The sequence below is a fragment of the Eschscholzia californica genome, unplaced genomic scaffold, assembly GCF_041429995.1.
Source record: "Eschscholzia californica isolate CP2 unplaced genomic scaffold, dmEscCali1.0.p SCAF_1, whole genome shotgun sequence".
NCBI lineage: Eukaryota > Viridiplantae > Streptophyta > Magnoliopsida > Ranunculales > Papaveraceae > Eschscholzia > Eschscholzia californica.
The window spans coordinates 10640621-10665682 of record NW_028238198.1 but is presented as its reverse complement, the minus strand read 5'-3'; the positions used below and the strand labels follow the sequence as shown (position 1 = coordinate 10665682).

Here is a 25062-nt window from a genome sequence, read left to right as displayed (position 1 = left end):
AACAGAAAATCAAACAGCTCACTCATTGTGGATGCATATATACTGGTTAAATTGCAAGTAAGTAGAACTATCACGTTTTTAGGTATTTTTTTATTCTTCATATAATATTATTAATTATATATGCAAATAATATAGTGTATCATATAATACTCAAACATTACTGTCACACTAGCACTTGGAATATAGGCATTGAAAACAAATTTTCAGAGGAAAGACATGTAATAATCATGATTACAAGGGTGACAAGTGAGGCCATGAGTGTTAACAGAGTTCTATGGATTCGAGAGAGTAGATCAATAGTAGTACCTGGAAGTCATTGAACGCTTCATGGAGCTTTGAGTCAATTCGAGTATCAGTTGGTGAGCGTAACTGTTGGGATATTTGGTCAGTCTTGTCCAAAGAGGAACCTTCCAAACCCTCAGCCAGCTTTGATGTGAGTTCTTCTAAAGGTCTCAAGCACACAGCTACAACTCTTCTGTAAGTATCGCCAGATTCTTCAAAAAAAGCAGCCCGGCGCCAGAGATCGACATTGCTCTCACAGACCATACACAGATCAAGATAAGCAAGATACTGCAGAAGGGACCTTGGAGAACTCTCCTCTAAAGCTGCAAAGAGAGGTTCACTTGGATTTGTTTCTGCTGCAGCTGAACCTTTTGATGGTGCAAATACGCATCTCTTGGTATGTAGGACCTGCAAGAAACCCCAAATAAATCAAATTAATTGAGCAGGAAGGAGAATCCATTTTGTTTTCATTGTGTAACCAGTCACATGCATCTCTCCATACAATCTTGATTCATCAAATTGCCAAACAAGATATTTTCTCTGAACACAGAAAGGCCTCCTGAACCACCCATTTATGACACACGGATTCAGAGGAAGGGGCATTTAGCTCATAACAAGATGGGCATTATCTTATTTCATCTTGCTATATTTATTTGTCAACAAACTGTCAATTACCATTTTCAATTTAAAACCAAATTTCTTCTACAACAAGTAAATAACACCAAAACTGGAGGAACAAAACATGGAAAAGAGCGTCCAAAGTAGATGATATACGGACAAAGGTATAATGCTAACCAAATCACAGTGATTAGACATCCTTTAACTGCAGAATCACTAAAAACCTATATGCAGATTTCCCAAACAGCCTTGTGAATGTTGCAGGCAAAATCATCTACATACTTGAAGGTGCTATACTGCTATGTTTTTAAAACTGAAAAGCCACCTCTTCCTTTTAAATATATACATGTTTTTTTTGTGGGTGGTGAAAATACACGAATGAAGCAATCTCGAACATGCGGAAACAAGAGAAGCTTAATATGGAAATTGACAATAATGAATACACTAAACATGATCAAACTACATATATAGAGAAGCAACCTGATGCAAATGATGACTTAGTTCCCAGCAAAGTGAAACTGCTGAACTTCCAACAAAGAAGACAATTTGATCAGCTACAAAAACCCATGCTGCGCCCTGGGTCTTGAAACGATCGGGAAGAAACATCATGAGCACAGCAGAACATATGAAAGAAACACTTGATAGCTTTAAGGCCTGCGCAACTGCTGAAGGGATCCCCATCTTAAAGCTGAAAAAAGGTGTCCGCTGAAGATATGAAAAAATTAGAATAACATGGACGAGAAAATGGGAACATAACAAAGGACTACTAGAAACCATGAGTGCACTGACGACTCCACTTCTTTCGAACAAGGACACTATAAAGACAAGTGGGTTAAATAAGAAGTAATATAAAAAAAATTGTGAAACATAAACCAGTTTTAGATACAATATTAGAAAGCTTAAAACTTCAAATACAATTGAATCATGACTCATACAGCTTCATCGATCAGGAGAACCAATTCTATACGCAAGATTTCCCCACTTGTTGCATCACTAAAACTGTTTTTTACCACCCATTCATACAGGTTCAAACATACATACGCAAAATGAAGATTCTATCAAATATACAGTTTACAATTAGATTGAAATAATATGTAGACCACTCTATATCACCACGATGTCGGAATAAAGTTAATAGACCAATTTTTGGTGGTCATCTGTAGATTATTCAGCTAAAAACTACATAATGTGACCACAACAACCCACTAACTATTACTTCTAATTGAACTTATTGGCTAAACTGCAGTTATAATATCCTCAGAAATCACGACATTGTAATGAAACTCCACATTGAGCTATCTACAAGTACTTGTGTTGTGGTATTACATTTCTAGCCACTACTTTACTCTTACATTAGGCTTACACCTTATAGAGATTATGCTTTTGAATAACCTATTAGGATTCCACACGATCTTGTTACAATATCTTTAGTTTCATTTCTAATTGAAACTAACTTGTTCTAAGTTTATCCAGATACTACTGATATAATTTGAACAATCAAAAGTTGTTTACCTGGATAATCGGAAAAGATAACACCCATCTCTGATGATAAACATAATGAATTCCATAAATGAATCCAAACAAAAACCCTCTAAACCCTAATCCGATTGCTCGGTCTCCATCAAACACATCAGAATTTCGGCAAATAGAAATAACAGAAACAAACCCAGCGAAAGAAGATGAAAACACAAAGAAGGTAAGACCTAAAGAAGTCTTGAGTCGGTGACGGAAACTAAGAGTAAAAAGGTCAGAAGTTCGGCCGCCAACAACCGAGTTAATAAGAAATCGGAAGATTGAAAGAGCTAGTTCAGGAAGTGAAGCGTGATGTTTAGGTTGAGGAGAAGAGATACAAGAGAGATAATAAGAGAAGAGAAGATGAGAGAGATGAAAAGTTAAGAAAGAGATGATAGTGAGGAGAGAGAAAGAGAAAGGGTTTTGAGTGAAAAGTGAGAGAATGAAGGTTTTGCAAAAGAGGAAAATGATAGAAGAGTGAATACATTGCCATATTAGAAACCCTAGAAATCGATCTTTGATGATTTCTGATGATGAAGAAGGCATTTTACTTTTCAGGTTTTTTGGACAAACTCAGTAGTGAAGACGAAGAGAGAGAGGAGAGAGAGAGAGAGAGAGGGAAGAGAGTGTGAAGCGTGAACGAGGGTTTAATGGAGAACTCGATGTTTCGAGGGAGGCGGGAATGGCAGGAAGTAAAATGTCATTTTTGCCCGCTACTTTTTCATGAAAGTTACGAAGTTTTATGGGCACCCGTTTATTAGAAATAGTGGTGGGCGTGTTGTGGCGGCACGGTCCGTTAACACGCCACGAACACGCCAGGCATGGCTTTGAGCGGCGTTAAAAATTGGAGCCCCATATGCGGCCGGTTTGACTATTTTGGATCCGGGCCGCCCCTGACTGCTTTGAGAAAGATGATAACGATACATTGCATAACATCATCTCAACCTCCTTAAATTTTCTACAACATGATTGTTGTTGTGATGATGGAATTCTGCATCATACGATTTTGCAAGAAGTAGGTTTTCCTTTGCTCATTTGTTTGATTTGACAAAGGCACTAGTTATACTTTCTGAAGGAACATGAGAAAGTAATCAGAAACATAATTAAGAAAATGAAAAATGAAATCAAACGTCCAACAATGGAGGTCTTTGAAGATTGAGATGAAATAATAAAAATGAAGACGAAACAATCGGGAAAAACACGTGAGAAATAAGAAACTTGGTCAAGTATTGGAAGTGCATATAGCAAAGGGCACCTCCCATAATCAATCAACCACAATACTTATAAAATAATCGACCTTAAACTGAATTAGGCCCGTAATTTGTTTACTTTTTGAAATCCGTTTTTTTCAGATCACCTCGAATCAAGTCCAAACTAATTCCAAACACAGAACTCTGTGTTGCTTTTTCCATCTTGAGGCAGATCTATTTCTTCTTAATTTCCTTTCTTCCCTTCTAATTTTCTTTCACTTGTTATAAACTATTGATAACATGTATGGTTATGTTGTTGATAAGGCTGACTATGTTAACTGTTTTTACTGAAATTGTTTCTCCATATATAATTATAAACTGTTGACAACACATATAAATATAATATAATTATAGAACGTTGACAACATATATAATTATTTTTACTCTGTTAACGTGTTTGTCAAAAGCAAAAGAAAAAAAAATGTATAACACATTTTTGAGTTAATTCCTATTTGGCCTCCTATTTTGTGACCAGCTTCTTTTATGGGCCCTTGTTTTTTATAAATTCAAATATGAATGTTTTAATGTAAATGACATAAGTACCCTTCCTATATATATTTTTTAAATAAAATTAGTTATAATACATGAAATTCCACCTCACATCTCTCTCTTCCTCACAAACTGATCCATGTGTTCGCGATGTCAAAATAAGAGCTCTAGCCAAGTAATAATTGAAAAACAAAAGTATTTTATTTGAGAAGATGCATTTAATATTTATAGACCTTCACAGTAAGGGAATTTGACGCAATTAGAAATACATAAATGGTAATCCTATTACAAAAATAAAAAAATGAAAATCCACTTTACAAATTTACCTTTAAATAAATTAGAAGGAAGTATATTATGTCCATTTTCTAATTGTATCCGTAATTTAAAAATCCCAAATTTGGAGGATAATAAGAAGCAAGGGCCAATCTTGAATGATATTTACAAAAAAAAAAAATCATAAAAGTACAACTTTACCCCCGACACGCAACTTGCGGTCGATTTCGTCCTCATTAATTACTTCAATTCCCACCCAAATAATTATTTTGAAAATTTCTGAATAAATCTTAGTTTGCTTTCAATAATTTCGTAAATTTCTGAACAAATTTCGGTTTTGCTCAAAAGTTGTTTTGAATTTTTTTTTGTATTTTACAAATATATAGATTGCACTAACATTTTGACTAAAATATTTTTCTATTTGTCTTGTAAAAAACGAAATGGTTTCCGCATTTTGCTTTCGACAGAAACATTTAAACTGATGCATTTTTTATCTGTTTCTTGCAAAACTAAAAAGTGTTCTTAAACAGGCCGACTTCGATGAAGGAAAACCCCTTCGCCGGAGTGTTTAGAGAGAGAAATGAGAGTTTTTTTTAGTGTTTAGGTCGCTCGCCGGAAAAAATTTCGGCCGACACCCTTTGTCAAAGGAGAGAAAGGTGAGTTGGGGAGAGAGACAGAGAGAGGGGTCAGTTAGAGAGAGAGATAGGTAAGTTGAAGAGAGAGGTCGGGTAAAGAGAGAGATGTGAGGTGGAAGCGAGGTGAAATTTCATGTGTTATAATTAATTTTATTTTGAAAAAATGTATATAGGAAGGGTACTTATGACATTTGCACAAAAAATGAAGCTATATTTGAATTTATGAAAATAGGGAGCCATAAAAGAAGGTTGGTCACAAAGTAGGGACAAATAGGAATCAACTCCACAATTTTTTGTTTACAAGACAAATTATAAAACGCATTAGTCTAAATATTATTTGTCCGTTAATAGGTTTGACAATTTCAAAGGGTAATATGTATAACAATTTTTTTTTGCAAGAGACAGATAAAAAACGCATCAATTTAAATGTTTCTGTCGAAAGCAAAATGCGGAAATCATTTCTTTTTTCACAAGACAAATCGAAAAATGTTTTAGTCAAAATGTTAGTGCAATAATTCTGTTTTGACCCCCAATTGTTGACCAACTCACCGTTTTGGCCCCCAATTGTGTCCGGCAGTTCGTTTTGGCCCCAAGATCCACTTTTCAGGCAGTGCTGACATCATCAAGGAATAAGAAATACTTTTCTATACCTGAATTACCCCTCTGACCAAATCAAAACTAAATTCCAAGTTGTCAAATCATTTAATCCTAATTTCTTTTCCCAAGGCCCTTTCTTCTCCATTCTCATATCATTTCACATTCTTTCTCTACATTTTCTTCTTTCTCTCTCTATTTTTTCCTTCTCTCAAATCTTAGTCAAGCTGTTTACTTACTTGAAGTGTTTATCTTCTAATATGTTTACTTACTTGAAGTTGCTTCATTATCACATAATGGAACTATAGACCCATTAACCCCATTTTTTGAAGTGTAGAAATAGGTAGATTAAGTGTAGTAATGGCAGGACAAGAATAAAGAAGACTACAAATTGAAGTTGCTTCATTATCACATAATGGAACTATAGACCCATTAACCCCATTTTTTGAAGTATAAAGTGGTGATGAAGTTATTGAACAATCAAGAAGAGCAAAAACATTTTGATCTATAAATGTAAACGGTGCATCCCAACCAAAACCTTTACTTGGTTGAGTTGATGAACAAGTTGACATAGTTGGATCTCTGTAACTGCATCCAACAAAAAGTAGAGAGAGAAAGAAGAAAATGTAGAGAGAAAGTGAAATGATATGAAAATGGAGAATAAAGGGTCTTGGAAAAAGAAATTAGGATTAAATGATTTGACAACTTGGGATTTTGTTTTGATTTGGTTAGAGGGGTAATTTAGGTATAGAAAAGTTTTGCTTATGCCTTGATGATGTCAGCACTGCCCGAAAAGTGGATCTTGGGGCCAAAACGAACTGTCAGACACAATTGAGGGCCAAAACTGTGAGTTGGTCAACAATTGGGGGCCAAAACGGAATTAATCCATCAATATATTTGTCAAATGCAAAAAAATTTCAAAACAACTTTTGAGCAAAACCAAAATTTGTTCAGAAATTTACGAAAGTATTGAAAGCAAACTAAGATTTATTGAGAAATTTTCAAAATATTTAGGGTTATTTCCCAGATAGCCCCCAACTTTGTGACCAGTTTCCTGCCTAGCCCCCTACTTTGTCAAAAATACCCAGATGGCCCCCTTTTTGAGTTACCGTTATAACACCGTTAACCAGTCATCACTTCTCTTTCCTCCATCTCATCACCTCTCTCTGTCACCTCATCTTACCACCACCTCATCGTCTTCACCGGCAAAGGTCGTCGGCCGGCTAATTTTCCGGCCTGTGACCTTCAAACATAAAAAAAACTTTCCTCTATCCTCTCTCTCTCTCTCTCTAAAAAAAATTATTCTCTCTCTAAACACTCCGGCGAAGGGAAACCCCTTCGCCGGAGGAAGGTCTATTCAACGACCTTAGATCTCATAAACACTCTTCTTCTGCCTAACTTTCTGACAATAACCACTCTTCCTCTCTGTCAAAATCTCATGAACCATCAATTCCAAATAAACAAAAAAAGCAAAATCAATGCCCCACTTCAAGATTCAATGTCAAAAGCAAATCTCAGAATGTTTCTCATTAGCCAATCCAATTGAACAATATGTTGAAATATCTTTCTATATGTTAAGATATCCCTTATAATATTAGGAAATATCAAATGTTAAAAACTAGTAAGATATTAGGAGCTAGTATATATATTAGCATAAAACTATTAGAAACTAGTAAAATATTAGGAACTAATAAAATTAGAAATTAGTAGTATTGTAACTCTATAAATAGAGTCTTATATTTCTTTTGTAAACCATCAAGGAATAAAACAAGTTCTTTGATCAATTTCAACTTGGTACCGGAGCCAACGGTCTTAAATCTGTTTTCTGAATTTTTTTTTTTTGTCGATTGAAGGAGAAAGAACCTTCATCTTCATCTTCTTTTTCTATCTTAATTTCAAAGAAGGAAAAAAATCCTTCATCAGTTTTGGTATTAAAAAGAAGGCAAAAAGACAAAACAATAACTTTAATTGTTATTGTGTGATCTATATTGTCTCACAATTTACAAAACTTTGAGTTGGTAGAACACATCTTCTCAAAGATTCAATTTCTAAAATTTTCTGATATAAATTTTCTTCATAATTAATAGAGTAGAAAATATGGATCAGATAATTGGTACAATTTTCAGTCAGGAGGATCCTTTACTTCAGTGATTATGTTGAATGAAAAAAATTATGATATGTGGTCTCAAATCATGGAGATGCATATTGCTGAAAAAGAAAAACCTTCGTTTATTCGAGGTAATTCATTACCACCTGCTGAAGATGACGTTAAATATGAGAAGTGGTATGCAGAAAATCAAAAAGTCAAGAGATGGTTGTTGATGTCTATGACTCCAGAAATTATGAAGAGATACATTCGTTTACCTACAGCTCGTGATATTTGGAAAGCTTTATCTAAAACTTTTTATGATGGATCTAATGAATTGCAAGTCTTCTCTTTGAATCAGAGGGCATTTTCTGTCAAACAGAATGGGAGGATACTCTCGGTTTATTACGGTGAACTGGTTGAGATCTTTAGTGAATTAGATCACCGTGATAAAGTGATCATGGAAAACGAAAACGAAAACGATATTGTATCTTATCGTAAATCAATTCAACGACAACGTGTGCATATTTTTCTTGCAGGGTTAGATGGTGAATTTGAACAAATCCGTGGTAAAATTTTGAGAAAGGATCCCATTCCCGATTTAGAAGAATGTTATGCTTTGGTTCGTCGTGAGCTTGTTCTACGCACAACGATGAACAGTGAATCTGAAACAACTGATGCTTCCGCAATGATGATCCGAAATAAGACAAAAAATAATATTGTTAAAGCTATTTGTCAATCTGACAAATCTTCTTATAAGTGTACCCACTGCAACAAAACTGGTCATACCAAAAGTCATTGTTATGAATTAGTAGGTTATCCGGAATGGTGGGATCATAATCGAAAGAAAAACTCTAAGAAACCCCTTGTAGCTGCACTTGTTGAGACAGAGGAAGAAAATCCAACTGTTAGGCAAGCTTCAGCAATGGTAGTCACTACAGGTAACGTAGAAACGAAGATGGAGAACTTTAGAGATAAACTATGCTATATGGAGCAGTTAGAGAATCTCAGAAATCAACTGAACGAGTGTCTGCACCAAAAGTGCGAAGTGGAGAAGAAACTATCAAGTCTTAGCTCTCTATCTCAAAAAGGTACTTCTGCAGATACAAGTATTTTGGTGAAGCAGTTGCAAGAAAAGTTAAGTAACTATGAGTCTGAAGTCGAAGAAGCAAGGTAGTTGAAATCATCTCATCAAAATAATGAGTTATTAAAAGAAAAATTATTGGAAGAAAAATACCGAAGAGAGCGTGCGGAATTCGAGTTACTTAAACAACAAGAGACTCAATTTGATGTGAGAAAGTTGGAGAATGAATTAATGGCATGGAAGTCATTAACCAATGATATTCCTGGTGTTTCATGTCCAAGTGACATACGTATTAAGTTCACAAGCTTGCAGAAAGAGGTGATTGAAAATATGACGACAGTTGGTCAAGTAATCGCATGTACGAAGCAAATGGAGGTAACTCTGAAAGCAGCTGAACTTGGTAGACAACATGTAGAATTTGTGGCCTCATTAGCCAACCAAAAGGCAGAAGATTCAGAATCTAAAGTTAAACGGTGTGAATTGATGATCAATTGTCTTACTAAAGAAACAAAAAGATTAAAAAAGGAGGCTATTGAATTGAAGATGCACAAGAATGTGGAAATATAGAGAACAACGAAGCAAGAAACTCTTATTTAGGAATTGGAGGCATCACTTGGTAGGAAGGAATCTTCCATCAAAGAACTGCAAAGTAAATTATCAAAACAAAAGGAGATCATGGCTCACCAGCATAACGAGATAAACTTGCTCAATGAACGGCTAAACAACGAAGCACAAAGGCTAAAATCATTGGAGCAGGTGAATGACAAGCTCAGTGAAGAAATTTATGTTTTAAAGTCTAAGTCGGGCCACGATGACAGTTTCAAGTCGAATATTTTTGCAATTGGCAGACAAGTTGGGCATGTGCGATATCTATGCACCAACTTGAGGGGGAGTGTTAAAATATCTTTCTATATGTTAAGATATCCCATATAATATTAGGAAATATCAAATATTAGAAACTAGTAAGATATTAGGAGCTAGTATATATATTAGCATAAAACTATTAGAAACTAGTAAAATATTAGGAACTAGTAAAATTAGAAACTAGCAGTATTGTAACTCTATAAATAGAGTCTTATATTTCTTTTGTAAACCATCAAGGAATAAAACAAGTTCTTTGATCAATTTCAACTCAATATAGACAGAGAAAGTAAAAGCAAATCTTATAATGTTTCAGAGTCCCGTTTGAATCACCATCAACAAACCCTAGGTCCACCACAATCACCACCGTCATAAATTGCAACCCTAAATCCAAATCCTATCGAAGAAGATGAAATTGTGGGTAAATTGAAAAGCAATCAATTATTTGAACAAGAAGAAGCTGTGATTTCACTGAGAAAGATCACAAGAACAAAAGAAGAAATTTGTTCTTCCCGGTTACACCACTCATTTCTCATGATGATGGCTCATCAAGACCTGATTTCTCAACTATTATACCCAAACCTATAAAGCTGATGATAAATCGAATCGAATTAGATAAAGGGTTATGCCAATACAGAGAGAGAGATTAAGAGAGAGGGGGCTATGCCTATACAAATCGAATCGAATTGCAAAGACGAACATGAGTTGGATCTGGTTACTGCTGAGTTTCGTGATGCGCCTAGTTTTGGTGGAACAAATACTTAATCGATTAATACCATTTCCAACTCTACTCATGGCAAGATTTCTTGAAGCAGACATAGCCATTAACCCTAACGAAGAACCAACAAAACCTACAACTGAATCAGTTCTTGAAGTAGTAATAGATATGAACTGTAAAGATGTGTCCATTAATTTCCACAATAAACTCAACCTTGGAACTTTTCTTGCCATACCAAGTTCTTGCAATACCGATTCATGGATTGATATAGGTTGATTCTTATCTGATCTACCTGAGTCATGGGCAGCTTTGAGTATATGGAACTATAAAAATGTGTTTACTTTATAAGTAAGAGGGGCATCAAAATTGAAAGTGGACTCGCTAAGACAACTCAGTTAATGGATCAGACGTTTCCATGGCTCGGTATCCCATCGGTTCCAGAGGTATTTAGACCATTTGGGTTACACTTTATGTATGGAATCGGTGGAGGGAGAGAGATTGAAGAGAGAGACAAATTAGTAAGAGAGAGAGAGAGCAGGAGAGAAAAAATTTTGAGAGAAAGAGAGAGATTAGTTAGAGAGATAATAGGAGAGAGAATTTCTTTTTTTTAATGTTTGAAGGTCGCCGGTCGGAAAATTGGCCAGCGGGCGACCTTCCCCGGTGAAGACGATGAAGTGGCGAGAAGATGAGGTGGCAGAGAGAGGAGATGGAGGAGAGAGAAGTGATGACTAGTTAACGGTCTTATAACGGTAACTGAAAAAGGGGGTCATCTGGGTATTTTTGATAAAGTAGACGGCTAGGCAGGAAGCTGGTCACAAAGTTGGAGGCTATTTGGAAAATAACCCAAATATTTATTTGGGTGGGAATTGAAGTAATTAATGAGGACGAAATCGGCCGCAAGTTGCGTGTCGGGGGTAAAGTTGTACTTTTATGATTTTTTCTTTTCTAAAATATCATTCAAGATTGGCCCTTGCTTCTTATTATCCTCCAAATTTGGGGTTTTTAAATTACGGATACAATTAGAAATGGACATAATATACTTCCTTCTAATTTATTTAAAGGTAAATTTGTAAATTGGATTTTCATTTTTTTTTTTTGTAATTGGATTACCATTTATGTATTTTTTAATTGCGTCAAATTCTCTTACTGTGAAGGTCTATAAGTACTAAATGCATCTTCTCAAATAAAATATTTTTGTTTTTCAATTATATTTGTCTAGGGCTCTTATTTTGACATCGCGAGCACAGGGATCAGTTTGTTTTTCGAAATTGGTTGGGGATTTATTTGCGTCATTTCTAAGTTTTCATTTTTCTGCATTCAAAGGTCAGTATCTATTCTTCAATATTATCATGTTCTTTTTCAGATCTCAAATCAGGTTTTTTTAGGCAGTTCCATTTGTCTTTTATTTCGATTGTATTCACTAAATCTAATCAGACCAATAAGGTCAAATTCAGATTTCACTTTAGCACGCTAAGCTCGATGAGATTTACTCTCTTCGACAACGTATAGGGAAAGATTTTCTCTCAAGAATCATGGACGAATTTGAAACTTCTTCCGTCTCGAAGAGGTTCCCGATTCACCAAGAGTATTTTCTTTTTGCCAACGAAAATGCTCTTTGGACAATTCTCACGACTTTGGTCTCTTTAGAGCCAAAACGAGTTCCTTCACTAAAAATAATATTAGAGTTTTTTTTTGTTGAAAGAAAAACAATATTAAAATTGTTACTTACAAACAATATGCTTTTACATGATCCCGCTTCATTCTGTCGTCTAATTGGTCTATTTATTTATGTCACTATACTTAGACTCGATATATATTTCTTCAGTAAATTATTTATGTTGCGCAACATCCCCGTTCTTTATATCTATGGTTATCGTTTATGTATCTCTAATTATACAAATTTTTCTTCTTCTATAGTTTATAAATATTTGTAAATTTTGTCAATGGAAATACCTTTAATTTTCGTCATAACTCTTACTCCTTTAAAAACTAATCATTTCAACACTTTTGGAAAGCCAAAATAAGTTTAAAGAGTGTTAATGGAGGTCTTATTAAAGGGGATTAGACTCTCATTTTACAAAAAATACAAGTAAGTCCAAAATAATAGAGGTTGTGTTTCCAAATTCAAATTTGATAACCTAATCTCAAACTCAAGACACATTGAATCGGGGAGCCTAGGGGTTGGGAGCCCTAACCCTCGCGCAGAGGCGGACCCACGTAGGGACCCGTGGGGTCACGTGCCCCCACGGTCCCATGGTTTAAGGCTAAGGGTCCTAATAGTTATGGTTATATAGTGAACGCTCCAGATTTTTGTCATCAAAGAATAGTTAACATATTGGTAGTACCCTGTGTTGTCCACTTCCTATATGCCCCCTAGTTTGTAATTAGCTGTGCTTTTAGCCCTATATTTCTTCATTTTAACACCCTATTTGCAGATCAGTTCACTTTTTGGTCTTTTTTAGATGTACATTCAGTGACTCCCATTAACATTGTTAGAGATATTTTTCTCAATATCATTCTTATGCTTTTTTTATGTTTAATAGTCTTATACATATATATATATATTATATATATACATATATATGTTATTTTCTGACTATTTTTCTAAAATGAGTTTGTCCACCCTCGTTCCTTAACTTCTTTATATATAATTCGAATGTGTATAAGATTACTTACTTATATTGATTTCAATCAAAATAACTCACAAGACAATAGTGGTTGAATTGGATTCGAATGTAACGATAATGTACAAAGATTACTCGCTTTACATTACATTAAAAATTTTGGACGATTTTCGTTCTAACTAAAAGTGCCCCCAGCTAGAAAAATTCCCGAGTCCGCCACTGCCCTCGCGGACTGTCATTTGGGAGCCCACCGGGGTGGGGGGCTCCCAACCCCATAATGTGATTGTTGGGGTTCCTAAAGGGTTAAATTTTGGGTGGGTCACCCCATTTTTATCTATTTTTTTATTTTGTTTTCTCTTTAAATCCATTTATTGTTTTAAATCTTTCTTTATTTAATTTTTTTCAAATTTTTATTGTTTCTTCTTTTAAAACTCTATCTTTCTAGAATAATATCATATTTAAAGTTTATATTTGGAACTAATAACTAATTATCTCATAAAAAAAAAAACTAATAAATAATTGAATCTCGAAATCAAAATCCTACACGTACATAATTCGGATTTGGGATTTGCTGTCGAGAATCCGACATTGAAGCTGAAAAAAATTATGAGTTCCTAAAATTTAGAGATTCCCAAAATTATAACATGAACACTTACTCAGGATTTGTTCTTAGGGGCCAAATAGTAAATTGGTAATAAACAAGATGGCAAAACGTGAATTAGCCTAGAAATGAAAGACCTTACCGGGGCGGGAGGGACCAAAAACTCATCGGACTCCCATGCGTGAAGAGAGAGACTTTCAAACTTCATATAACAGCGGCTACATAATCAATAAGGAAGCTAGACAATCAAACTCTCTCTCTCTCTCCCCATGTATATATACTTATATATACTTATAGGATCTAAAATTGAATCATATTCTAGTGCTCTCTTTTGTGCATGACTTATCACCCGTTCTAGGCCTTGACTAGCTTTACCTTTTCATCTTTTAAGTTTGGATAGTTCTCACTTGTCCCCATTCTCCCATCAACTGAATAGAGGTATCATTTACCTAATGATTTCTTTTGTTAAATTTGAGTTTGTTGCATCTTCATTTCCTTCAATGGAGTTTACTTTTTATTTTCTTTTGCCGTCTTGAAGTGTTGTTGACTGAAATCTGAATGTAACAAGTTTTTTTTGTTACAATGAGAAAAGAAAAACCCGAAAAATGCTAAATGTATAAAAGATTTTGATTTTGATTTTTTTACACTCCCGCTATTCATAAATATATACATCGTTTGCACGTTATATATATATATATATATATATATATATATATATATATATTTTAAAGGCAAAAACTGGATCTATTTTCTTACCCATGAGACTCTTGTTGGCTTGTTGCACCTTTATTCTTCCTTCCCAAATTACCCTTGTTGCATCTTCACAAACAAAAACAATCATTTCAAAGAAAAAACTCCTCGAACAAAAAGAAGTAAATCCTTGTATAAAGCAAGGTGTTTTAAGGGGCTAATTTGGAATCTAATCATTTCAGGGGGCTAAAAATAAAATGAACCCAAAGACTTTTCATATTTTCATTGAACAGTGGGAGCATTTAATGGTATTTGGTATTTCTGTCCCATCCTTTCCTTGTAATAGCAAGTCTTGGAGGGGCTAAAAAGACGATTCATTATAACTGCAGTTTAGTTGATCAGTTCAAAACTTCAAATAGAAGTAATAGTTAGTGGGTTGTTGTCGTCACATTATGTAGTTTTTAGCTGAATAATCTACAGATGATCACCAAAAATTGGTCTATTAACTTTATTCCGACATCGTGGTGATATAGAGTGGTCTACATATTATTTCAATCTAATTGTAAACTGTATATTTGATAGAATCTTCATTTTGCGTATGTATGTTTGAACCTGTATGAATGGGTGGTAAATAACAGTTTTAGTGATGCAACAAGTGGGGAAATCTTGCGTATAGAATTGGTTCTCCTGATCGATGAAGCTGTATGAGTCATGATTCAATTGTATTTGAAGTTTTAAGCTTTCTAATATTGTATCTAAAACTGGTTTAAGTTTCACAATTTTTTTATATTACTTGTTATTTAACCCACTTGTCTTTATAGTGTCCCTTGTTCGAAAGAAGTAGAGTCGTCAGTGCACTCATGGTTTGTAGTAGTCCTTTGTTATGTTTCCATTTTCTCCTCCATGTTATTCTGTTATAACTAAAAGTCGCGGAAGCTATCGAACCTATCCTAGAAATTGATCCGATTATGAAGATTAATCGTAAAGCTAAGCCAAAATCTAAATATGCGAACAGAATTAACGAGGTTCGGCTTTAAAGCCTACGTCCTCGGGCGAACAAGAAATCTTTATTGAAGGATAGATGAAGACGACTAACACAACTCGCAAGTTCGTCCCAAGATGGTACCGTATAGAATTAAACCTTCTATACTAGATCTTCGACAACCGAGAAATTAAACACCGCTCAAAACTATGAACAAAAAATTTCTCTCTCACTTGCTCTCTCTCTTTAGCTCTCTCTAAAGAAGAGTTGTTGTTGCTTGTGTTGGTGTTGATGTGAATTACAAGCACTCAAACCCCCTATTTATATTGGATATCCACCGTCGTAACAAGCCCAATAATAGGAACATGGGTTTCTAAATTTTGGGTAGTTTCCAATTATGAGCAATTTGAGTCCAATTTGGAAAAGGATTACTAAACCTCCTTTCTCACCAATTACCAATTTGAGCAATTTGAGCAAATTTGAAACTGCCTCTCACAATTCTCCACCTCGTACACAATTTGATATATTTCAAATTTTGGACGAACACCAGGATACTCCTTGTAAGATATTTCTCCTTCTTGTAACTTCATCCGACTGCACCATATGACCATGGCTGCCTACGTACCCTTTTATAGGATCAAGCCTACCGTAGTTCTACCAACCCTTCACATAAATATTACCTTGTCGCCATTACGCCCTTTCGGGCAACTTAACACGAGCCGATTTGTAGCAATTCCAAGCAATGCTGAAACTTGCTACACGTCACCACTTTAGTCAACATGTCCGCGGGATTCTCATCAGTGTGTACCTTCATGAGAGAAACATCACCTTCCTCTATGACATCTCGTACAAAGTGATACCTGACATCGATATGCTTAGTACGAGCATGATGGACCTGATTCTTCGCCAAGTGGATCGCACTTTGACTATCACACCATACATCCACGCACTCCTGCTTAATCCCTAGATTATCCAGAAGACCCCACAACCACAATGCTTCCTTCACACCCTCGGCCATAGCCATATACTCGGCCTCCGTAGTAGATAACGCAACTGTAGATTGTAACATCGATCGCCAACTAACTGGAGCACCAAGTACCCTAAATACATAACCAGTAGTAGATCGTCTTCTATCTAGATCGCCAGCATAATCTGAGTCAACATAACCGCTTACCTGACATGTGTCTCCACCAAAGCACAAACCCATATCAACGGTACTCTTCAAGTACCTCAACACCCACTTCACAGCTTCCCAATGTGTCTTCCCCGGGTTTGCCATAAACCTACTAACCACACTGACTGCCTGTGAAATATCCGGTCGAGTACACACCATAGCGTACATCAAACTGCCAACTGCACTAGCATACGGTACACGATCCATTTGATCCTTCTCCACCGTAGTAGTGGGAGATTGTTTTCCCGAGAGCCTGAAGTGTGGTGCCAAAGGTGTTGACACCGCCTTCGCATTCTGCATCCCGAATCGAGAAACTACTCGTTCGATGTAACCTTTCTGATTCAAGTACAGTTTCTTACTTGACCGCTCTCTCTTAATCTCCATTCCCAGTATCTTCTTTGCAGCGCCCATGTCTTTCATCTCAAACTCTTGACTGAGTTGAGATTTCAACTTATCTATCTCCACCATGCTTCGAGAAGCAATAAGCATGTCATCCACATACAAAAGGAGATAAATAAAGTCACCTTCGCGAAGCTTCTTGATGTATACACAACAATCATAGTCACTTCTGCGAAAACCATGCTTTAGCATGAAAAAATCAAATCGTTTGTGCCATTGGCGAGGGGATTGTTTTAATCCGTAAAGAGATTTCCTCAAACGACATGCTTGATTTTCTTTACCCTCAACCTTGTATCCCTCAGGTTGAGCCATATAAATTTCTTCTTCCAAATCACCGTGCAAGAAGGCGGTTTTAACATCGAGTTGTTCCAGCTCAAGATCACTATGAGCAACAATACTCAATAGCACCCGAATAGAAGTATGTTTCACGACTGGTGAGAAAATCTCATTGTAGTCGACCCCTTCTTTCTGTGCATAACCCTTGGCCACTAGTCTTGCCTTATACCTTGTACCCTTGATTTCGGAAGAATCCTCTTTCTTCTTGTACACCCATTTACAACCAATAACAGACTTACCTTCGGGCAATGGGACAACCTCCCATGTCTGGTTCTTGTGAAGAGACTCCATCTCTTCTTGCATAGCAACCAACCAACTCTCTCTTTCCGCCGCGGTGATAGCTTGTTTGAAGGTGACCGGCTCGTCGTCTTCCACCGAGAGTGCATATTCAACCACATTTGCCTGCCCGTAATGCCTAAGAGGTTTGTCTGACCCTAACCTCTGTACCGGCTTATATAACCGTTTCGGCCTAGTGTGTACCGAAACATCCTGCTGTTGTTGTTGTAAAACTTGTGTACCTTCCCCTTGAACCTCCTCATGATCGGGTTCATCAATTTCCTCATCCTGAGTATTATCCTGATGCTCCACCTGATCATGATTCCTAGAAACCCGTTGGTCTTCGGCTTCTACTTCCACTACTTGAGCTTTAGTAGACCAAACATCACCACAACTAGGCACTGTAGCTTTCGCCATAGCTACAATCGATGACTCATCAAACACCACATCTCTGCTGATTACAAACTTCTTGTCTTCCGTACACCATAGCCGGTAACCCTTGACTCCTGTAGCATATCCTAAGAAAATTGTCTTCTTTGCTCTATTGTCAAGTTTGTTACCTTTAACATGGTAATAGGCCGTACAACCGAAAACCTTAAGTCTCCCGTAATCTGCATGTTCACCTGACCACACCTCGTAAGGTATGCCGCCATCTAAAGAAGAATGTGGAGATCTGTTCACAATATAACAAGCTGTAGCAACAGATTCTGCCCACCATTCTACGCCTAATCCCGAATTGGAGCGCATACATCTAGCCTTCTCAAGTAGTGTACGGTTCAATCTCTCTGCCACTCCATTCTGCTGAGGTGTGTTTACTACTGTCCAGTGCCTCACAATGCCTTCCTGATTACAAAACTCCTTGAATGCCCCATCCGTGTACTCGGTCCCATTATCCGACCTTAACGTCTTCAGCTTTCGACCAGTTTTGTTCTCAACCATTGCTTTCCACACCAGGAATGTGTTGAATACCTCATTCTTATGCTTCAGAAAATAAAGCCAGACAAATCTCGAATGATCATCAACGAATGTAACAAAATACCTGGAACCACCCTTGGAAGGTAACTTTGCCGGTCCCCAGACATCGGTGTGTACGTAGTCTAACACCTCTTTGCTCCTGTGCTTGCTTGTAGAGAACGTCACCCTGTGTGCCTTCCCGAACACACAATGCTCACAAAACTCCATGCAAGGCTTCTTCATGTCCTTCAAAAAGCCTTTCCCGCACATCAAAGATAGACCCTTTTCTGACATATGCCCAAGGCGCATATGCCAAAGCCTCGTACAAGCCGTTGGATCCCTTCCACTGATTCCTACTGCTACATCTCCCGTAATTGTTGTCCCCAAAAGTTTGTATAAATTACCGTAACGAGTACCTCTCATTACCACCAAAGAACCCTTAACTACTTTTATGGAGCCATTTTCTATAATTATCTTACAGCCGTTCCGCTCCAACACACCAAGGGAAATTAGATTTTTCCGCAAATTGGGTATGTGTCTTACGTCCGTCAATGTTCTCACCACTCCATCGTGCATCTTGATACGTATTGTTCCGAGTCCCACAGTTTTACATGTACTATCATCACCCAGTATAACTGTACCACCATCTATACTCCTATAGGTAGTAAACCACTCCCTATTTGGACACATATGGTGTGACGCCCCTGAATCAAGCATCCACTTATCGGAGATCTTCTCAGACACCTCTGTCACTGAGAAACATTCGTCCGCCTCTTCTGACACATATCCCGCCTCTTGCATCTCCTTTTTCTCCTTATAGCCTTCGTTCTTTTGCTTCAACTTTCTCTTTGGACAAGCCGCTTTAAAGTGGCCAAGCTCACCACAACTAAAGCACGTTTTCTTGAAAGAGCCTCTAGATTTGGATCTAGATTTCCCGCCCTTTCCCTTTCCCCTTTCATTACTCCTCCCCCTCGTTACAAACAACCCTTGTGCTTGATCCTTGTCTACTCCACCCGACGTCATACCGCTAGTAGCAACCTTACGAAGGTCATCCGCTAATAACGAATTTCTCGTCTCTTCCATGCTTAGACTATCACCAACAAGCATCAAAGTTTGAACAAGGTTTTCATAGGATTTAGGTAATGAAAGTAACAATATGAGGGCTTGGTCCTCATCCTCAACCTTAACATCAATATCCTTCAAATCTGAGATAATCCTGTCAAACCTATTCACATAATCCTGAATAGAAGAACCCTCTTCCATTCTACATGTGAATAATTTGGATTTCAAGTAGACCCGATTCGTTAATGTTTTCGTCATGAAATTGCTTTCTAGCTTTAACCACACACTCGCCGCCGTTGTTTCTCCGTCTACTAGGAACGCCACGTCCCTCTCAAGACACAACATAATGGTGGCCCGTGCTTCGAGATCTAACTCCACCCAATCCTCATCTGACATATCTCCTGGTTTCTTTCCCGTCAACGTCTTGTGTAATTTCTGCGAGATTAGCAGATTCTTCATCTGCAACCGCCAATAAGAAAAATCGTTTTTCCCATTGAACTTCTCTATCTCATATTTCCCTGCTTTGACCGTACCACTTCTCGATCCCATCTTCTCCTTCGTTCAATCTCAAACAAGGCTCTGATACCAATTGTTATAACTAAAAGTCGCGGAAGCTATCGAACCTATCCTAGAAATTGATCCGATTATGAAGATTAATCGTAAAGCTAAGCCAAAATCTAAATATGCGAACAGAATTAACGAGGTTCGGCTTTAAAGCCTACGTCCTCGGGCGAACAAGAAATCTTTATTGAAGGATAGATGAAGACGACTAACACAACTCGCAAGTTCGTCCCAAGATGGTACCGTATAGAATTAAACCTTCTATACTAGATCTTCGACAACCGAGAAATTAAACACCGCTCAAAACTATGAACAAAAAATCTCTCTCTCACTTGCTCTCTCTCTTTAGCTCTCTCTAAAGAAGAGTTGTTGTTGCTTGTGTTGGTGTTGATGTGAATTACAAGCACTCAAACCCCCTATTTATATTGGATATCCACCGTCGTAACAAGCCCAATAATAGGAACATGGGTTTCTAAATTTTGGGTAGTTTCCAATTATGAGCAATTTGAGTCCAATTTGGAAAAGGATTACTAAACCTCCTTTCTCACCAATTACCAATTTGAGCAATTTGAGCAAATTTGAAACTGCCTCTCACATATTCTAATTTTTTCATATCTTCAGCGGACGCCTTTTTTCAGCTTTAAGATGGGGCTCCCTTCAGCAGTTGCGCAGGCTTTAAAGCTATCAAGTGTTTCTTTCATATGTTCTGCTGTGCTCATGATGTTTCTTCCCGATCGTTTCAAGACCCAGGGCGCAGCATGGGTTTTTGTAGCTGATCAAATTGTCTTCTTTGTTGGAAGTTCAGCAGTTTCACTTTGCTGGGAACTAAGTCATCATTTGCATCAGGTTGCTTCTCTATATATGTAGTTTGATCATGTTTAGTGTATTCATTATTGTCAATTTCCATATTAAGCTTCTCTTGCTTCCGCATGTTCGAGAATCGAGATTGCTTCATTCGTGTATTTTCACCACCCACAAAAAAAACATGTATATATTTAAAAGGAAGAGGTGGCTTTTCAGTTTTAAAAACATAACAGTATAGCACCTTCAAGTATGTAGATGATTTTGCGTGCAACATTCAGAAGGCTGTTTGGGAAATCTGCGTATAGGTTTTTAGTGATTCTGCAGTTATAGGATGTCAAATCACTGTGATTTGGTTAGCATGATACCTTTGTCCGTATATCATCTACTTTGGACGCCCTTTTCCATGTTTTGTTCCTCCAGTTTTGGTGTTATTTACTTGTTGTAGAAGAAATTTGGTTTTAAATTGAAAATGGTAATTGACAGTTTGTTGACAAATAAATATAGCAAGATGAAATAAGATAATGCCCATCTTGTTATGAGCCAAATGCCCCTTCCTCTGAATTCGTGTGTGTCATAAATGGGTGGTTCAGGAGGCCTTTCTGTGTTCAGAGAAAATATCTTGTTTGGCAACTTGATGAATCAAGATGTATGGAGAGATGCATGTGACTGGTTACACAATGAAAACAAAATGGATTCTCCTTCCTGCTCAATTAATTTGATTTATTTGGGGTTTCTTGCAGGTCCTACATACCAAGAGATGCGTATTTGCACCATCAAAAGGTTCAGCTGCAGCAGAAACAAATCCAAGTGAACCTCTCTTTGCAGCTTTAGAGGAGAGTTCTCCAAGGTCCCTTCTGCAGTATCTTGCTTATCTTGATCTGTGTATGGTCTGTGAGAGCAATGTCGATCTCTGGCGCCGGGCTGCTTTTTTTGAAGAATCTGGCGATACTTACAGAAGAGTTGTAGCTGTGTGCTTGAGACCTTTAGAAGAACTCACATCAAAGCTGGCTGAGGGTTTGGAAGGTTCCTCTTTGGACAAGACTGACCAAATATCCCAACAGTTACGCTCACCAACTGATACTCGAATTGACTCAAAGCTCCATGAAGCGTTCAATGACTTCCAGGTACTACTATTGATCTACTCTCTCGAATCCATAGAACTCTGTTAACACTCATGGCCTCACTTGTCACCTTTGTAATCATGATTATTACATGTCTTTCCTCGGAAAATTTGTTTTCAATGCCTATATTCCAAGTGCTAGTGTGACAGTAATGTTTTGAGTATTATATGATACACTATATTATTTGCATATATAATTAATAATATTATATGAAGAATAAAAAATACCTAAAAACGTGATAGTTCTACTTACTTGCAATTTAACCAGTATATATGCATCCACAATGAGTGATTTGAGTTTCTGTTAGACGTGCAATGTAGAATCATGGAATTTGAATTCACACCCATGTATGCTGGTTTCTAAAACAATTTTTTTGTTGCTTCATCATCAATTCGCTTGCTTGATAACTTGTTGGTCGTAGAATCTCTCTATTATTAGACCCTTCATTTGATGATGAAAGAGGAACTCTTCGAGGATGTAGCTTTGCTTATTTTCTCGCTATCAGAACACTGTGCTCATGTTAGTCTTGAGTTATTGACTTGCTATTCTGTTACAACTTATGACATTTCAATTCGTTCATTTCTAAATTTGGACTCCAGCTATAAGGCACTTGGACAAATAAAAGTTCCTGCATGCTGCCTGTTTTCCATGCATCATTCGTATCGCGCTTCTTGTTAGTCACTACTCATGATAGTTGCAAATGTTCCTCGACAATCCACTACTTATATATGTTCTATTTCTATTCAGAATTTAATAGATACTTGTGTCTAATTACAAAGTACTTCACAGCTATATATGTGGTGTGCACGGACAGTAGCAGCGCTGACGGGCCGTTCTCACAAGGACGACAGATTTGGTGTTGCTCAACTTGGTGGTTGCAATGCTTCAGTCGTCTCGACTCTAATGTCATGCTTGCTTGCTGTTGAGGCATGCATGGGGAAGAAGACTACTCTACAGGCACCTCATTTAATGGGCCCAGGAAGTATCCAATGGGCTCCATTGAGTACAGGTAGAAGAGACGTACCGACCAGTTTCCCGAGCAAGAAGAGAGGTGGACCTTTGCATGCGAAAGCTTATGCAATGGCTGATGTACTGAGGACATCAATCTACAGCATTGTCTCCGTTTTCCATGACGAAATGATCGGAAGCGCCAAAAGAGGAATTCTCGATAAGGATTGGATCTTTGATAGCAAACCCCTATATGGTACACGTGATATACTTGTACAGAAACTATCTCTTTTTCTGGAATACCGAGCTTGCTAGTATGTAAGAAGAAGTTCACCGGATGATTTATTATCAGTTATCCTACCATTTTTCGAGTCTGGAAGGAGACAGAATGTTCGGAGAGTACTACTACTGGCTGTTGGTTGAGATCAAATTGCAGAGATTGTGAAGGAGCAGATAGTTGAGTCTCTTCTGCTTGATTTGATTATGTTTGTAAGACCCATTTGTGAGCATAATGTTGTAAGAAGTTTTAATAGTTGGAAGAAAAGGGTTATATAACCTCCTGATACATTAAATGTTGTTGGTTTCATTTCTTATAAATCCATTTAGAGTTGTTTGAAAGTGGGTATTTAGGTTAAATCACATAGCCATCATCATTCAATGTCTGATTTTTCAACTGATAGGCTGTGTCCTAAAAAGTGTTGTCATAAAAAGTGGATCGAAATCTGAGGCAGATTGCTAGATTTTACCCAACCAATTAAAAGAGAGAAACATGGGTAAAACTCACTTGTCCACTTGAGGCAAACCATCATTTACCTTTTCTTTTATAGATGTATCTTGAATATCTTCAAGATCGATTCCATATTAGGGAGGATTTCATACTTCGATCTAGACCTTCTTTTACCTGGGTGACTCATCGAGTCAAAGATTTTGTCAAATTTTTTTTTTGTACACTTACCATTTCCCAAGAATGTTTGGTCTCTTTTTATGTGGTGGTAAGAAAGGCAATTACCCCAGTAGAATATAATAAAAAATTATGTGATGAAAGGGAAAGCAACTCCTTTTGCTTCACTAGTAAGAAATATCATAGGAAGGAAGTGTCAAAAGAGAATCTCAAAAGAGGAATACCCCCACACGCTTTTGAATTAAAAAAAAGAAGAAGAAAGACTTGCTCCATATTTTATTGACGAGGTTATATGAGTTGAAAGCCATCATGGGTGGTGGACTAAACTTTTCTATATTTCAGTGTATACTGAATGAACTTAAAGTTGTCAATGAGTGTCATCTACACATTGAACCACATTCGCGCACGACTCCAAGAGCTACTATACTAGACTGCAAAGAACTTAAATTTGATCGTGTATGCTTTTTTTTTTGTTGAAATTTGATCGGGTATGTTAGTGGACTTAATCCATATTTTCTATCGAGTGTGGGTTTTTCCCTATTTTAAACGCCGGAGTGGGGTTTTCCCTCCTCCCTCGTGGTCTAATTAAGCTCTAATGAGTAGAAGCTTGTGAGACACATTGTGTAATTTAATGGTGGGTTTGGATCATTAATACTTTTTTTTCTGTTGCAAAAGATCATAAAGAGATATTCATCAGGTATTATAAGGAAAGAATGAGTGAAAAACCCAAAAATCTAGACCCTAATAGGAAAAAAACCCACTAAAAAATAATAATGCTAAAAAAACTCATTTGTTGAACATTTTTCAAAATGTTGACAACATATGTAATTATGTTGTTAACAAGACAACATATTTTTTTCATAATTCCATTTTTACCCTTATATGTTGACAACATATATCATTGTGTTGTTATAAAATGTTGACAATATCTATAATAATGTCCCAACTTATTATAAAATGTTGACGACATATATAATTATGTTCTTAACAACATATATAATGTATTAGTCAAAATATTATTTGTTCGTTAATTGATTTGTTAAATACGAAGGACAATATGCATAACATTTTAATTTTTGTAAAGAACAAATAAAAAAATGCTTTAGTCTTAATATTTATGTCGAAAGCAAAAAAAAAAATGCAGATCCATTTATTTTTTCACAAGACAAATCGAAAAATGTTGTAGCCAAAATGTTTGTGTCAGTTTGTCTATGTGAAATGCAAAAG

The 25062-nt window shown here is 36.7% G+C and overlaps 3 protein-coding genes across 4 annotated transcripts in view; 2 read left to right on the top strand and 1 right to left on the bottom strand.

The window, feature by feature from the left end:
* Nucleotides 1-3127, bottom strand: part of LOC147564033 (uncharacterized) — a 61931-nt gene extending 58804 nt beyond the window's left edge. The window contains exons 1-3 of one of the 2 annotated variants that reach the window (XM_086642914.1): nt 2413-3127; nt 1381-1605; nt 307-690 (exon numbers count right to left, since the gene is read on the bottom strand). In XM_086642914.1, coding sequence (XP_086499040.1) covers nt 307-690; nt 1381-1605; nt 2413-2958 — 1155 coding nt within the window. In that variant the 5' untranslated portion in view covers nt 2959-3127. The remainder of the gene's footprint in view (nt 1-306; nt 691-1380; nt 1606-2412) is intronic. The other variant, XM_086642918.1, reaches the window with a different exon arrangement.
* A 4718-nt stretch (nt 3128-7845) lies between these two features.
* LOC147564032 (uncharacterized) lies at nt 7846-8916 on the top strand. The gene has a single exon (XM_086664267.1). It carries the CDS (start codon nt 7846-7848, stop codon nt 8914-8916), a length of 1071 nt encoding a protein of 356 aa, XP_086520393.1.
* Nucleotides 8917-20672: 11756 nt separating this feature from the next.
* On the top strand, nt 20673-23552 carry LOC147564031 (uncharacterized). The gene is made up of 3 exons (XM_086642878.1): nt 20673-20907; nt 21606-21989; nt 22776-23552. The coding sequence occupies exons 1-3, from the start codon at nt 20707-20709 to the stop codon at nt 23247-23249; spliced, it is 1059 nt and encodes a 352-aa protein (XP_086499004.1). The 5' UTR covers nt 20673-20706; the 3' UTR covers nt 23250-23552.
* The last annotated feature ends 1510 nt before the right edge of the window (nt 23553-25062 follow it).